At 41.9% G+C, this 15,393-nt stretch overlaps 1 protein-coding gene across 1 annotated transcript in view; it reads right to left on the bottom strand.

The window, feature by feature from the left end:
- LOC137438890 (uncharacterized) overlaps positions 1-14,018 on the bottom strand; it is a gene marked incomplete in the record, with an annotated part of 494,558 nt that extends 480,540 nt beyond the window's left edge. Inside the window, 2 exon segments of the mRNA XM_068134344.2 lie at positions 2,026-2,193; positions 13,437-14,018. Of these exon segments, the coding sequence (XP_067990445.2) occupies positions 2,026-2,193; positions 13,437-13,554 (286 nt within the window).
- Between the last annotated feature and the right edge of the window lie 1,375 nt (positions 14,019-15,393).

Raw genomic sequence — 15,393 nt, 5'->3', positions numbered from 1 at the left:
AATTTGTAGAGAAATCTCAAGGAGGATTAAAGGAAATTGGATGCAACTGTGCTCAATTGGGAGTGTCATCGCAAAGGGGTTGAATACCTATTGACTCAAGACATTTCATCCTTTCATCTTTAATAGATTTGCAAAAAATTCTAAACAAAGAATTCCACTTTGACATCATGTGATATTATGTGCAGATCAGTGACACAAAATCTCAATTCCATCCATTTTAAATTCAGGCTGTAACAACAAAATATGAAAAAGTCATGGGGTGTGAATACTTTCTGAAAGCATTGTATAGAGTGCAAACAAGACCTAATTACATCTCTCCCCTGTGACTGGAGGAAATAATCAATCAACTCTCACCTAAAGAATTATCCCAGGTGGCTAGGGTTGTAAATAAATCGACTCCTCCCATGCTCTTCCAGCCAAAGAAAGCTGCATAAAGCAACCATGAAAGGCGACACAAAGTAAGCCCATTTCCTGTTTCATACCAGAGTTCCTATACAGCTGCAAAACATTCACACGTAGTACATACATGAGAATCCCAATGCTACACACTCCCTCAGCCACCAGACTGGTTTCTTCACTTATTGGCGAGTCATCAGCGACAACGCAGACAGAAACACGTACCAGAGGCTCCCAAGCATGTACCACGTGTAATGTCAATGGCCATCAACGTATGAGTGAAAACAATACCCAATCATGTCTCTCATCGGTGAAATGTCACCTGAGACTGAATCTGCTCTTGCTTTGTTATTACTGGAAAAGCAGGGTAGATCTAGCAACTGTTTTGGTTGGAAGCACCTTTTCATTCAAAAAATTGTGAATGTGTATGTGTTTAGGTGTGTATGTGTGAATGTGTATATGTGTGTATGTTATTAGGTATGTATGTGTATATGTGTGTATGTATGCTTGTGTATGTGTGCGTGTGCATGTGCGTGTGCGTGTGCATGCGTGTGCATGTGTTACATGTACTGTGTGGCCCAAAAGTACGTTTCCCGACATTATATTTAGCAGTTTGTTTCAGCATTAATTTTCATCATCAATTTTCAGATAAATATTTCATGACATTTTAATTGTTGCATTGTATTTTTTCTGCAAATAAACATTTTGGCAATTTGTATCATTGAATATATATTGAATATTATCAGATCAGATCCACCTTTAGAGGCCGTGGTATTTGGATTTCAAAATCCAAGCTATACGAGTATTTTGTATGTATTACCTCCACCATTGAAGGTGAGCGCAGGTTATGTTTTCATCCATGTCTATCTGTCTGCGAGTAAGATATCTCAAAAAGTTTTGGATAGATTTGGATGACATTTGGTGGACAGGTTGGGTGTGTGACAAGGACGAATTGCTTAGACTTTGGTGAAAAACCGGATCTGAATCCAGACACTATAAAAAAAATTTCAGTTATTATTCACCATTAAGATATCAGACCAAAAACGATATATAGCATGACATGTCAAAAGTTGGAGACAGATTCAGACCAAACTTCATGGACAGTTTGGGTGTGTGACAAGAATAAGCTGAATAGATATTATTTCAGGTTTGGATTCAGGTCCGGCCTATCAGTGGGATAAAAAATGTAAACTGTTCAGTATGGCGGAGGTAGGCTTGCTCCAACGAGTTATTCATGTATGTATTCCTAACATCCATGTGTGACTTTATGTACCTGCAAGCTCCTCCATTAGCCTTTGATCAGGTGTGATGAAAGAAATGCATGAAGCGACATCAGACTTATACCAAAGACCCAAATGAACAGTGTCAAATCTCCCAGTGTTTCTATCTTACATGCTTTTGTAAATATATAGCTTAAAACTAAAATTTAACAATTCCTTCAAAATAGAAGATATATGGAAAACCCCAAAAAACCGTCGAGTATTAATAAGGAAAAGCAGGACACACAATTGAACTTTTAAACCTTGTTTCTACCTGACTTGTGCAGGGTTATTTCATCATGTTACGAATTGCATATTGAACATTAATTGAAATACTACAAACCGAGCGTCAGCAGAGATTCATATGGACCTGGAAATAGGAACTTTGTAGGCACGCTGAGTTGGGCTTCTTTTCTGATGTGATAAGCAACGTCTTGGTGGTCCACGCCGCTGCGCCGGTTGCAGATGCCTTGAATTGGCGTGACACCCTCAGGGCCAAGCGAAAAATCCAGCACTTGGAGTACATCAACGAACCCAGCTGAAAAGGGGTGGGGTGGGTTATTGGGGAAAAAGAATGAAGGAAATTGGTTGCATGCTCTAAAAACACTCATTCATAATGGTTCGTTGAAGCACGGGACGCAGATCTAAGCTTTGCCGGGAATTCACTGAGGGGACATCAGGCAGATCAAATAGGATGGCCATTGGGTGGTCAAACCTGCAGAGTTGCTCAGATAACTGCCTGCCATACCAAATGGTCCGGCGACTGGAGGAAGACTTTCAAAAGAGCAATATTGACAAAGCAAAATTAACACCGATTCAAACAATTATTTGAAATACAACGCAATTCAGTCACATTTAGGTCAGTAATGCCACTTCCATATTTTGGACTGAGATCTTAGATTATAGCAAACCAAAGAGGCTAAAATTACGAGTACATTCGTCAGCTTCAACTAAACACTCCTCAGATTTTTTTTATTTTTTTTTTATTTAAATCTCGAGCTGTACATCTCTTTCTCCAATCTTAGACTATTTTCACCCTGAGCCCACAGAACAATAATGGAGTCAGGAGGTTAATGGTGTTATTGGGTTCTGGGTTCCGCGTCGGGGTGGAAACGCATGTTTCAGTGCTGGGTAGTGATGGCGCAGGCCATATGGGAGTAGAATTTTCCTTTCTGCGCATCCAACTTTCATTTCATATAAAGTGTGGGAAGAAAATTCTGCCACTTCAGAAGTCTGGAATGGTCACTACTTTATTTCAAAACCAATAGCCAAGGCAATTACACCTGAACTACATATCGACAAACTGGATGCGGTTAACTTTTGTAATTACTTGAATATGTAAAATTTTGTAAAATCCTTTACATAAACGTGTTTTACGACATCAAACTTAAAAGAAAGACTGATTGTGATTACTCACAACACCATGGAATCAATTTAAATATCACACAAGCAGCTGCTGGATAAAGTGAAACTGCTGATACACCAGTGGTGGTGATGGCACCCGCATAAGGCTGACTCAACATGTCCGCACAACATTGTTTCTGCTACGTCTTGGCAACTCCGATCTGCCTTTGCAGGAATTCCTTCAACAGGAAATGGCAACATGAAAAATTAACATCAGAAGTGCTGTGCTTGCGGCCATGTTTAAGATGCTTTTGCACATTAGAGAAAGAAATACATCCTGATTTCTCTTGAAACTCGCCAAAATTCAACAAAATAGTTGGCATTTACTTGAACTTTACTCAGTAAATTTCCTCGTTTATCGGCAAACATTCCTGAATGTCAGTTATTATTTGTCGGTGTCAGAATGTGACAAATTATGCTTGAAAGGCATAGAGGCCTTCTCCTTTGAAGTTGCATATATCTTGTACTATTACTACTACAACTAGGCCTTCTCATAGAGAGCATAGAGCATAGAGCATAGAGCATAGAGGCCTTCTCCTTTGAAGTTGCATATGTCTTCTACGATTACTACTACAACTACTGCCCTGATTCGTACCATCTCATCATGGCACAGACCACGGGAAGTTTGTAGACCCAGGTTTTTCTCGAACTGGCTTGGCATTTACAATAATTTTCCAACATTGGGAAGATGAAACGTGGCAAGAATTTGCAATTTGTTCAGCGTGTTGAGGATAACCCATCCACGACCCTGTGGGATCTTTAATGTCCACCATGTGATGTAAGTAAATTGGCCACCAAGTCAACTTCTATCTGAGGGACGATACACTTTGTGATGCAAAACCCTGCCTTTAAAAAAAAAAAAAAAATTCTGACATTTTATCCTCGGGTCAGCAATCAAATCCAGACTAGACAGCTCAAACCTAAGTACGCTACCTCTGCATCATTCTGTCAGACTCATACACAAATACGAAGGGATATTTCACACTTTCGCACCACTCCTCAAACCCCAGCCCTCACCCCTCATTTGTCTTTATTGCCCATACAACCCACTTCCTTCCTCTTCTGTTATTCCAATCTCTTATAATCTTATTCCCATGTTTCTCAAATGGGTTGCTTGATTTCATATATATACATATATATATATATATATATATATATATATATATATATATATATATATATATATATATATATATATATATATATATATACTAGTGTGTGCACGTATATGTGTGTAAGTGCGTGTGCCTGCAAGTTTGTGTTGTTGACATATCTCCACACGTGGGTGGGTTTCAGGAGATGGAATAGAGATATACTAGGTTTCCAAGTATATCCACCTCCATTGTGTGCGTGTGTGCGCGTGTGCGTGCATGCGTGTGTGCATACGAATATGTATGTGTATTAACGGTTTAATATTTCACTGATAAAATTCACATATGGAAACAATAAACAAACACAGCTATCATTGCAGATGGGTGCAGGGATGGACAGAGAAGCACCCTCATTCAAAAGTAAGATGTCAAGATGGTTCACATGATCATTTCTTGTGAGCATCCTTATCTTGTTTACATACTTTTTGGCATACTATCTGTCCATCCTTTTGCATTAAAAATGTTTTTTATTACCATTATTGATATTCTAGCTAAAGTACCCAGTGTTGCCTGGGGAAATTCAATGAAATACTCCAATAATTAAATTTGTGGTGTTGACAACAAATCACTACAACACCAACATACGCTCTTCACAATACATATTTCTCGATCGCAAGGAAAAAACCCAGGCAGTGCATAGCCACAAGACCCAATCGAGGCTTCAAGGCCAATTATCTGGTTTTATCAATTTTTTTTATCCAAACCGCCCTCGACCTTCCTCTGGAGGAGGCCACACAAAATTTGATCGCACTGCTGCAGGGTCTGAATGCATAAATGAACAAGCAAACAAACTTTCTTCTTTATATATAGTAGATAGCAGAACCTCCGGGTGGGTTGAGTGTGGATATTACTTTCTGAAAAACGTATCGTCTGTGTTTTGCAAGAAGACTATAGATGTTTGTATGGTGTGCGCTTAAAAGGTTCTACATGGTCTTAAGCTCGAAATGGTCAAGGGTCCAAGCTGTCTAATCTGTCTGAAGGATGTATGGGGTCGAAATGGTGTTCAAAGGATCTAGGGGTCTAAAGCGTGAAGGGATTTAAAGGTGTTTAAAGTGTAGAAAGGATCTTAAGGGTAAAAGGGGTCTTATGGGTCTTTGGGGTTTTCAGGGTGTTAAGGGTCTTAGAGGTCTTAAAACGCCTTTGTGGTCTTCAAGGTCATCGAGGTCATAAAGTGTCTTAAGGGTCTTAAGGGTCTTATGAGTTTTTGAGATCTTAAAGGGTCTCCAGGGTCTTACTTGTCTAAGGGCTCTTATGGATCTTTGGCGTCTTACGGGTCTTAAGTGGTCGCATCTCTCAAGCATGTAAAACGTCCTCTCTCAAGCATGTAATCTAATCTCTCAAGCATGTAAAAAGTATATTAAAATGGTCTTTGGGGTCTTCGGGGTCTTTAAAGGCTGAGGTGGTAGAGGAAAATACCCTGTGGACAATTCCTGGCTCGGACTTGGTCTGCATGCCAAATTTGGTGGTTGCGGTCAGAAGTTTTTGCAAAAAGCAGATGGACAGACATTAGACCACCACCCCCCCCCCCCCCCCCCCCACCATCAGGATGATTGACAAGTATGGTCTCACCCAACCCTCTTGGCCCTTATGCGGAGGTATGCTGAAATGCATACTTTGTGGGATCCCTTCAATTTGTGGAAAAAATTGAGTAGTTATGGACCTGTCCACTGTACAATGCAGTATATTCTTCTTTAAACCAAGCACTGAGCTTAAACCATTTTTTAGTTAGTCTGTCTAAAAAGAATAAGAATTACAAATGGACTGTTTGGATCTGTCATCTTTGTAGTTGAGCAATGCTGTCCAAGAGCTTCATGAGTGTTTTTAGATGTGAAATCTTCTGCAAACGACTGGTAGGTACTTTATAGGTTTATAAGTTTGTTTTTCTTGGCAAAACAAATTTGAGGATTTGTGATTTATTTTACCTATGGAGTGGCCATTCCAACCCTACATCGGAAGTCTGCTGACTTCCTGATACAATGATTTAAACTTGTTTTGGCATCTATTTCACAGAGACAAAGAAAAAAATCTGCGGTGACGATAAAAATCAATAAACAAACTCCAGGTTCACCTGAACATAAAAACTTAGTTGTACCTGAAATAAAAAAGAAAAAGAAAACAAGTACAGATACAAAGTATTGCAGTATTACCACCGCCCCCATGCCAAATTAATAAATATCCTCCAGCGCAGCATTGCCGTGGCGCCTTTTGGCCCGGCAATACCGCCGTGCAGCTCATAGAGACTGAATTGGGTGGGAGAGGTGTACAATAATTGATTGATTAATTGCATAATCAAAATCAATAAACAATGATTTTAAAATATTTTCTTAATAAATTGGCTAATAGCATACCTAAACTGAGCTTAAACCATTCGAAGCTATAACTTTTTGGAAAATTAATTAAATAAGTCATTAATCGAAAAAATTAAATAATGAATTGATTAATCAATAAATAATTAATCGATTAATCAATGAATCAAAAATATCCTTTATAGCCACATCACTTGGTCACAATCGTGTCCAAATATCAGCTTCCTAGCTCAAAAGGTGCCTGAGATAATGCCCAGAAGAGAAAGAAAATAAATAAATGATTAATAATGAAAATAAATAAATAACAATCATTAAATAATTAAATAATTCATCAATTGGCTAATAGAATACCTAAACCACCACTCTTTCATCCGAATCTGTAACTGAAAAAAGAATAATTAATTAAGTCATGAATCGAATAATTAAATAATTAATTGATTTACAATCAATAACAATCAAAAATAGCCTTTACAGTCAAATCACTTGGTCATTGTCGTGTCAAAATATCAGCTTCCTAGGTGCCTGAGATAATGCCCAGAAGAGAAAGGAAATGAATAAGTACTTAATTTATCGATAATAATTAAATAACTCGTCAATCAATTGATTAATCAAAAAACAAAAAATACAGTTTTTGCCAAAGCATTTGCTCACTATTGAGCCGAAATTTCAGCTTCCTCGCTTAAAGTATGGCTGAGAAATCGCCCGGACAAACAAGAAAACAAACAAGAAAGAAAACAAGAAAACAACTGGAGTGAAAACTGAGTACTCCCTTTCAGCGCGCATTATTGCCGAGCCCCCTTCGGTGCCCGGCAATGACGTTATGCAGCGCCTGGAGATGGCATCGGAAAGGAGCGGTGTACAAAAAGATGCACAATGGCTAATTTGGTGTTTTTGGTATGAGCAGGATAATGGCCAATTGCCTTTAATAACAACGAGCATATACAACCAGTCGTTTTGCTGACGGAAATATTAAGAGGGTGGGTAGAGAGAAAGGGGAGGAGAGAGAAAGAAGGGAGTGAGTGAGTGAGTGAGTGAGTGAGTGAGTGAGTGAGTGAGAGAGAGAGAGAGAGAGAGAGAGAGAGAGAGAGAGAGAGAGAGAGAGAGAGATAGATAGAGAGACAGAGAGATAGAGAGATAGAGAGATAGAGAGATAGAGAGATAGAGAGATAGAGAGATAGAGAGATAGAGAGAGAGAGAGAGAGAGAGAGAGAGAGAGAGAGAGAGAGAGAGAGGAGAGAGAGAGAGAGCAGTGGCAGAGAGCAGTTACCCCTGCTAGTAAATAAATTAATAACTTGTAATTAAATTTTGCGATATCATGATTAGCCATGGTCATATAAAAAAAAACAAAGTATCGCATGTTCAACAGGAGGTCCATTTTGGTCCATGTGTCAATTTTGGTGGCAATTGACCCGGTAGTTTGGGCGTGATTGGTGTTTCACAGACAGACAGACAGACAACCAGACAGACAGATACACAGAAAATGACTTATTTATAGGATTACTGTTGAGCATGGTGTATGAGCTATTCAGGTTTTTCAGATCAGCCATTACAATTCACAAAGTTGTACAAATTTGTACAGTACCTATGAATCCATAATGCAAGAATGAATTAAATAAGAATGGGAGCCAAGAATATTACTTGGTCCCCTGACCTTATGAGAGCCGTGTGGATTGAGAAGAAAGGAGATGTATAACGGCTCTTAAAAGCAAGGCAATACACCCGCACTTTCAATCGCTGGAAAAGATCGGAGCTGCACAAATGCAGGAAACAGCTGCGTATGTTTGCTCCAAGCACAGAAAGCTTCCGCCATTCACCAGGTCCTAATGCCTCACAGATGAGCAAATCCAACTTCTGTTGGACAGCCATGCAGGGCTTGTCCTGAGTACAGTTCAATGTGAGCCTAAAAACTTTATCGTGATCTTCAAATGAAGCTCTCTATCCTGTAAGACCATCAGAGGCTAAATCACGCAGATGAAGAGCATCGACATCCTTGGTTGGAATCCAAGCGATCCAGTAGATCATCACCACTGAAATGCCTCAACTGAAATGTTTGAACAGAACTTTTCATCAACATTTGAGAATCGTAAAAATAATAAGTATAATAATTCCGTAGATCTTTAGTACAGATGCAAGTTGGAGCGCCTCCAACATCCTTCCATCAGGAAAGCCACCATCTGGGAATTATTGAGGAGCTCCATCACTCGGTGCAGCAAGAACCACATCACATCCTCGGGGAATAAGCATAAAGGAACGCACTGTGCTTCAACCATGAGACGGTGTGCGTCCAACATCCCTCAAAAATACGACCGGCGGACATCATGATTCCACCTCTCAAGGTTTACCATAAAAAAAGTTCTGCAAAACTAAAAGGAACAACCGAACCATATCCTGGAGCCGTGCAGATTAAACAACAAAGGGATCAGAATCCCGGGCAGAGTTTGGCTTTGAGGACTCGGGATCTGGAGAAGTGTTTCCATTCCATTGCACCACAGGTTGGCGGTAAGCCAGGAAAAAAAATTTTTTTAAACAAGATAAAATAAACGGATCTTCCTTTGCCTGTGCTCCGCTGATGTTCGTAAAAGCTTCGTATTTGCAAGCTTTCTCCGCTTTGAGCAAGCTGTAAATCATGGTACACATTATGAAGTGTTCAAAATCATTCACCCTCCATTTTCATCCAACTCAGTATTTGTATGCTCCATTAAAAGGTTCTTCTCCATAAATCACTCTTGTAAATGCATTCCCTGGAGGGCTCAGTTGGATGTATGAAAGCTCGGAAACATTGAGGTAAATAAAGACAGGCTGAAGCTTTATAGTAACTTCATAGACACTTGGAAAAAAAATCCACTGCTGTCTGAACTTTTCATGCATGCAGCCTTGGGTCAGCCAAGCCACCCATATAGTGCATACACTAATAAGGGTAGGGTGGAGCAAGATGTTAGAAAAAGAAACTGAGAAAAGGCTGGGAATGTGGGGTGGATATAGGAGAAGAGGAAGGGCAGGGAGTTATGGAGGTTGGGGTTTGGGGGGGATTGGTAGTGTGGGCGAGAGAGGAAAATGGTATGGGACTTACAGGGAAGGAAAAGGGCAGTCTGAAAAAGCCTACAGTTTTTTGCATACATAATATGCGGATAACTCTGAAGTGTCATCTTCATATTTTCAATGCAGTGGGGAAGATATAGAGCAGATTTGGAGGGGGTAACATATGTAGCAAATCCATAGTCCCTAATGCAATAACTTGTTCTGCATGCAGCCTATGGCTGCTGGTTGCATCATTGCCGGGAGTGCGGCTATGCCACTGATGCAGTGCCCGTTTCCAGTAAGCCGGTAGCCATTTTCGGATGGCAACCTTGGAAGGATGACTGGTTGGGTCAACCCACCTGGTGTTATTTCATCAGCATGACAGAAGCTCGAACTCAAGACCCTAAGATATTAGGCGAGGCACCTTAACCATGAAGCCAACACCAGGCTTCAATGCGGTGATTATAGCGGTTCTCAAGAGTTACTCCAACATTATAACCTGTGCTTTTCTAAAAATAAAATATCCAAAGCAAGCTTCATTGGAATATATCAAAAACCCATTGTGCATCAGGGTGAGCCGAAACGAAAGCACTAATGCACTTTGAAACGTCATAGCCCAGGGAAAGTTCCAACACAACACAGATGAGCTCCGCAAAAAACGAAGAACAGCTCCTGGCGAAGCAAATCCTTCAGTTTTTGCCACCGAATGCTTTTCAAAAGCAATATTGATGAGGTTTTCGACCATAAGTGATGTCCTACTGGGTTCAACAACAACAGTGAAACATGGGATTCATTGCATTATAAAATCGCAGCTGCTGGAGTCCGAACCACCAGTGTCCGAACGACTAGAGTACCACGTCGATGAGCTCACGGTTGTTGAGAAAGAAACAGACACCTTCTATCCGTAACAATTTTGGGATCACACCCGATTGTGTGCGGCTGCATGAAAACACCCGCACGGTATTTTGGCCTTTGTGTCGTCATCATTTGTACTATTATTGAAGCAGATACCCTTCGATACTGGATGTGCTGGAAGTTTCTGTGTTTTATTCTGGCCAATTTGGTCAAAAGAAAGTGGTTCAAATGTACAAAAGTGATCTTCCTTTCGGATGTACTGCCACAGGAGTCGGAGATGAATGGGAAAGGAGCAAAGGATGTCGGTGACGTCAAATCCCATGGTCAATGGTGTTTGGAATTTCCACAGCTACATTTACTTGATTGTTCCCCATCTTGATTCAAAATAGACTTCGATGATTCAAAAAAAAAAAAAAAAAACTTTGCATGGATTCTAGGGAAGTACTTTTAGACTCAAGAAGTACAAGGTGTGTTCTTGCCAATAGGCTGCCACCCGACAGCTTGTAATCATCCAAGGAAGGAAATAACAAAATAAATAACATTTTTCGGATCCTCCTAGAATTTGATTTTTCTGTAAAGGCAGCTTTAGTACTTTTTTTTTTTGGATCAAAAGCTTTTCCAGTCTGCCAGGAATGTTGGCCAAGCCATGGTGATGTGGTTGCACCAATCAGTTCCTCACCAATGGAATGTCATGATTCGGCTGGTTCTTTGCACGATTTTAGACTAAGAGAAGTCAAGTGGGAATACTGCTCAGGTGTCACGGTTTTCTTCTCACAGAGTCCAGGGAAAACTTGTCTCATGTGGAGCAGTGATCGAGCTCATTCAACCCATCGTGGGCGATATATTAAGGCACTGCATCATCCAATCCGGTCCGGTAGATCATATTAAAATAGTTGGGATAAAATCAGACCTAAAATAATGTGTTGATGCACACACATTCTTTTTACAGTATTTGGTCAGCTTGTTCCAGTGTTCATATTCAGGGGATTTGAGTCCATCTCTCAATCTTTGATAGAGGGCACATGCAAAAGAGATGGACATATGAAAGGGGAACCTCATATGCTCATACAGCCTCACTTCACTATAATTGACACCGCAATCTTACAAAAAGAATGATTTCCATTTTGTTCGCCCACATCTGATCCTTAAACGTTTTTGACTTTCCCTTTGAGCCCCCAACTGCATGCAACTAAAACCGACTTTAGAGAATTTGTTACACAACAGGTGCGCGCACACACGCACACACACACCAATCACTGCTGAAGAGTTGTTTCACTTTCAATGCACTCAAAATTTCAGAATTCAGGCAGACATCTGGATGACATGCTTGAAATAAAAAAAATCCTCATGTGATACAAAGGAAGTGGCAGCAATCCACTCCATGAACACGAACACACACACACACACACACACACACACACACACACACACACACACACACACACACACACACATGCTTACACACATACACACCCATAAACAAACAAACACACATACATACATAGACATACACATACACACCCATAAAACAAACAAACACACACACACACACACAGAGACACACACATACATAGACACACATACATACATACACACACATATATACATACACATAAAAACATACACACATAAACAACAAACACACACACACACAAAACAACAACAACAACAACATGCATTTTAAGGCCATTTTCCCTGCCAGAGTGGGGGTTAGCCTTGCGGTCCCCATGACAATCTTCTCCATTTTGCCATATTTTCTGCATCTCCCCTTGTTCACCCCCTTGCCCGCATTTCTTCTTCCACCATCTTCAGCCAAGTCTTTCTCGGTCTTCCCCGTCCTCTACTTCCTTCTACATTCATTTCCATCACTCTTCTCAACCAGTCACTTTCATCCTTCCTCAACACATGACCAAACCATCTCAAACTGTTTCTCTTCACAGCATCAATCACAGGCTCTATTCCCATCATCTTTCGCAATTCATCATTTGTCTTCCTCTCTCTCAACGATACTCCGCACATCCACCGAACCATTCGCATTTCCACCCTTTCCAGCCTTTCCAGCCTTCGTTGCTGCTTTATGTTCATTACCCATGTCTCGCTCCCATAAATCATAACACTTCTCACACATGCATCATACACCTTTCCCTTCAGCTTCAACGACACTCCCCTCCTCGTCAGCACGCCACACACACACACACACACACACACACACACACACACACACACACACACACACACACACACACACACACACACACACACACACACACACACACGTCTGTCTCGCTCCTCCAAAGACGAGAGAGCTTTCAAGGCCGAGCGGAACGGTGGGATGAAAGCGCAGGGCGAGGTGACCCCGAGCACTGAGGGTCTTGGCACGTTCAGGCCACAGACGTGGGGCAGAGGCTCCCGTAACGGTTCGCAGGTTCAAATGGAGCCCTTGGCCGGGTCGACGACCCCTCCCCCCCCCCCCTCCGCCTCCCGGCCGCCACGTCCAGCCTGTTCAACCGCACTAATACACTCAACAAGGAGAAGCAGCACCTCGAACATAGCCCAACCTTTCAGCGAGCTGGAAACACCCGAGTGGTGAACAGAACGATCAAATTATTCATTTCATCTGGGAGCTCCGGAAGAACACCGTTGGTGCACACATTCGTTCGTGAAACGTCAAAGGTTGAACAGAAACAACACTTAAATTGTGCACAAGGTAAACATATGGGGCGATCGAGGGTTCTGGTGCAGCAGAAAATCAGATGCTGATGACTTAAAATGACATAATATAAAATATTAAATAACATAACGAGGGAATGATGTGCGAGACGGAATGCGCATTTTACAACGCGTTGTTTTATCATTCGTTTCCCTTCCCGAACTCCCTCTTTCTCGAGTGAAGCGCTCCTTGCTGTAATTGCAGCTGGCGATCAACCCGAATGGTTAATTCAGGCTCCGGGGAGTAAATTCGTCCTTGCGAAAAATAGTTACTCCCAAAAAGTTTTGCTGCTAAGAATACACACGCGCGCACGCTCGCGCTCCCGGCGCGCTCCCACCTCCTCCGTGCGCCTGCAGGCTTTGCTCGAGGACCAGCAGCAGGACCGCGAGGGCGGTGACGGGCCACGGGCTTCGGTCTTTCGTTCTCCATCGGAATCTCCCTCTTCGCCTGTCCATGGCACGCTCAGAAGCGCCTCTCCGGCGAGCGCGCCTTTCTCACGGATCCCTGCCTCTCCGGCCTAATTGCGCTTCCTCGGCAAAAAAGCGCGACGACAGTCTATTATCCCGCACGCCTTCTCCCTCCTCCCTCTACAACACTCCCTCCTCCTGCCGTACTCAACACGCCATTGGGGGTTACGGGGAGGGTTTTGGGGGGGAGGGGGTCTCGTCGTTATTCAAGCGCGCTGCGCTCGCAACTTTGTGCGAGCACCCTCCTCTGTCGGCACCGACTCATCCCATACCGCTCCTCCTTCCAACCTTCCCTTCCTTCTGGCTCCTGGACCGGAGCCAGCCGCTGTCATTCCGGGGAGGAGAGCGTCGAGCTGGCCGGCCCGGGGAGATCACGGAGGAGCGTCGGGCACTGCAACCCAAGATCCCACGCCGTCTCCACCTCGTGACCGCCAATGGACTCTCCGGGCTCCGCCCGCTCGCCTTGCTCGGTGGCACGTCGGACTACAATCAGTCGCCAATTAGGCGGGGAGGGAGTTAGGTAGGAGGAGCACGTTTTGACCTTGGATGGGGGAGGGGGTGAACAGGAGATAATGGCCAAGCGGCTCAAAAGAGCCAGTGTGACCACCGCAGTAACACATAAAAGGTGCCCTCCTATAGATCTGTCTTGAAGTGTTTTTCCCACGCTTTTGAACTTGTTAGAAAGCGCGCGAGACGACTGTGCACGTGACCGGATGAACATGTCTCATATGCAAGCACACCTGAAGGAGAAAAAGCACAGGACAGCGAGAATACATTTCAAGAACATATGTTTATGAACGATGTGATACCAGCAAAATATATTTTAAAAATGATTCAAATCAACAAATAGGACAAAAAAAACGATTTAAAAAAATACATTACAAAGGAGTGAATTACGAGGCTATCTGATAGACATGTTTAACACAATGAAGGATATAGTTAAAACAAGATGGTATTCATACAATACTTACCCAGCTCAGTCAACTTGGTGCGAGTCAACTATTCTGTTTTTGAAAGTTGTTTTTTTTGATCCAATATGGCTGCCACACCACGTGAGCGATGACATCATAAATTTTTATTCTCTAATATAATTGTTGCATAGATCACGCCCAATAAATTTCAAACTGATCAGACTAAGCGTTGTCCCTGTCGAATTATAGCGTCATAATTACGGCACCAATGACGTCACCGTTAATAACACCTATTCCCCATATGGAGTTCTTTACAATGAGCCATGTTTAAATTTTTTCCATGCAGCGGTTTTGGAGATATATAGAGGTGCAACGTTTTTCGGTTTTTCCAAGATGGCGCCTGTACCACATGACCTATGATGTCATGATCATCATTAAAATATTCTTCAGGAAGAGGCGCTCCTATGGTGAAAATTTCGTGACCATCAGACCAACATTTGCTAAGTAAAAAAAATTCATAATGATCGGACAAGTGTTGTACTTGTCAAATTATGATGTCATAATGAAGGCACCAATAACATCATCATTACGCTATCTTATTTCCCAAGGGGAGTACTTGACAATGAGTCACGTTTCAATTTTTTCCATGGAGTGGTTTCGGATATATAGAGGTGCAACTTTTTTCGATTTCTCCAAGATGGCGCCTGTACCACGTGACCTATGACATCATAATTATCATTCAAAAATTATACAGCTCATATTCTAAAAATTTCGTGTCCATCGGGCTTACAGTTGCGGAGGAAAAAAAAAATTCATACTGATTAGATCAAGCATTGTACTTGCCGAATTATGACGTCATAATGAAGGAACGATGACATCATCATCAACATATCTTATTCTTCATGGGAGTACTTGA

This window comes from Myxine glutinosa, chromosome 13, assembly GCF_964187855.1.
Source record: "Myxine glutinosa chromosome 13, kmMyxGlut1.1, whole genome shotgun sequence".
Lineage (NCBI taxonomy): Eukaryota > Metazoa > Chordata > Myxini > Myxiniformes > Myxinidae > Myxine > Myxine glutinosa.
The sequence above is the reverse complement of the archived record's forward strand: the minus strand, read 5'-3'. Positions and strand labels throughout refer to the sequence as shown.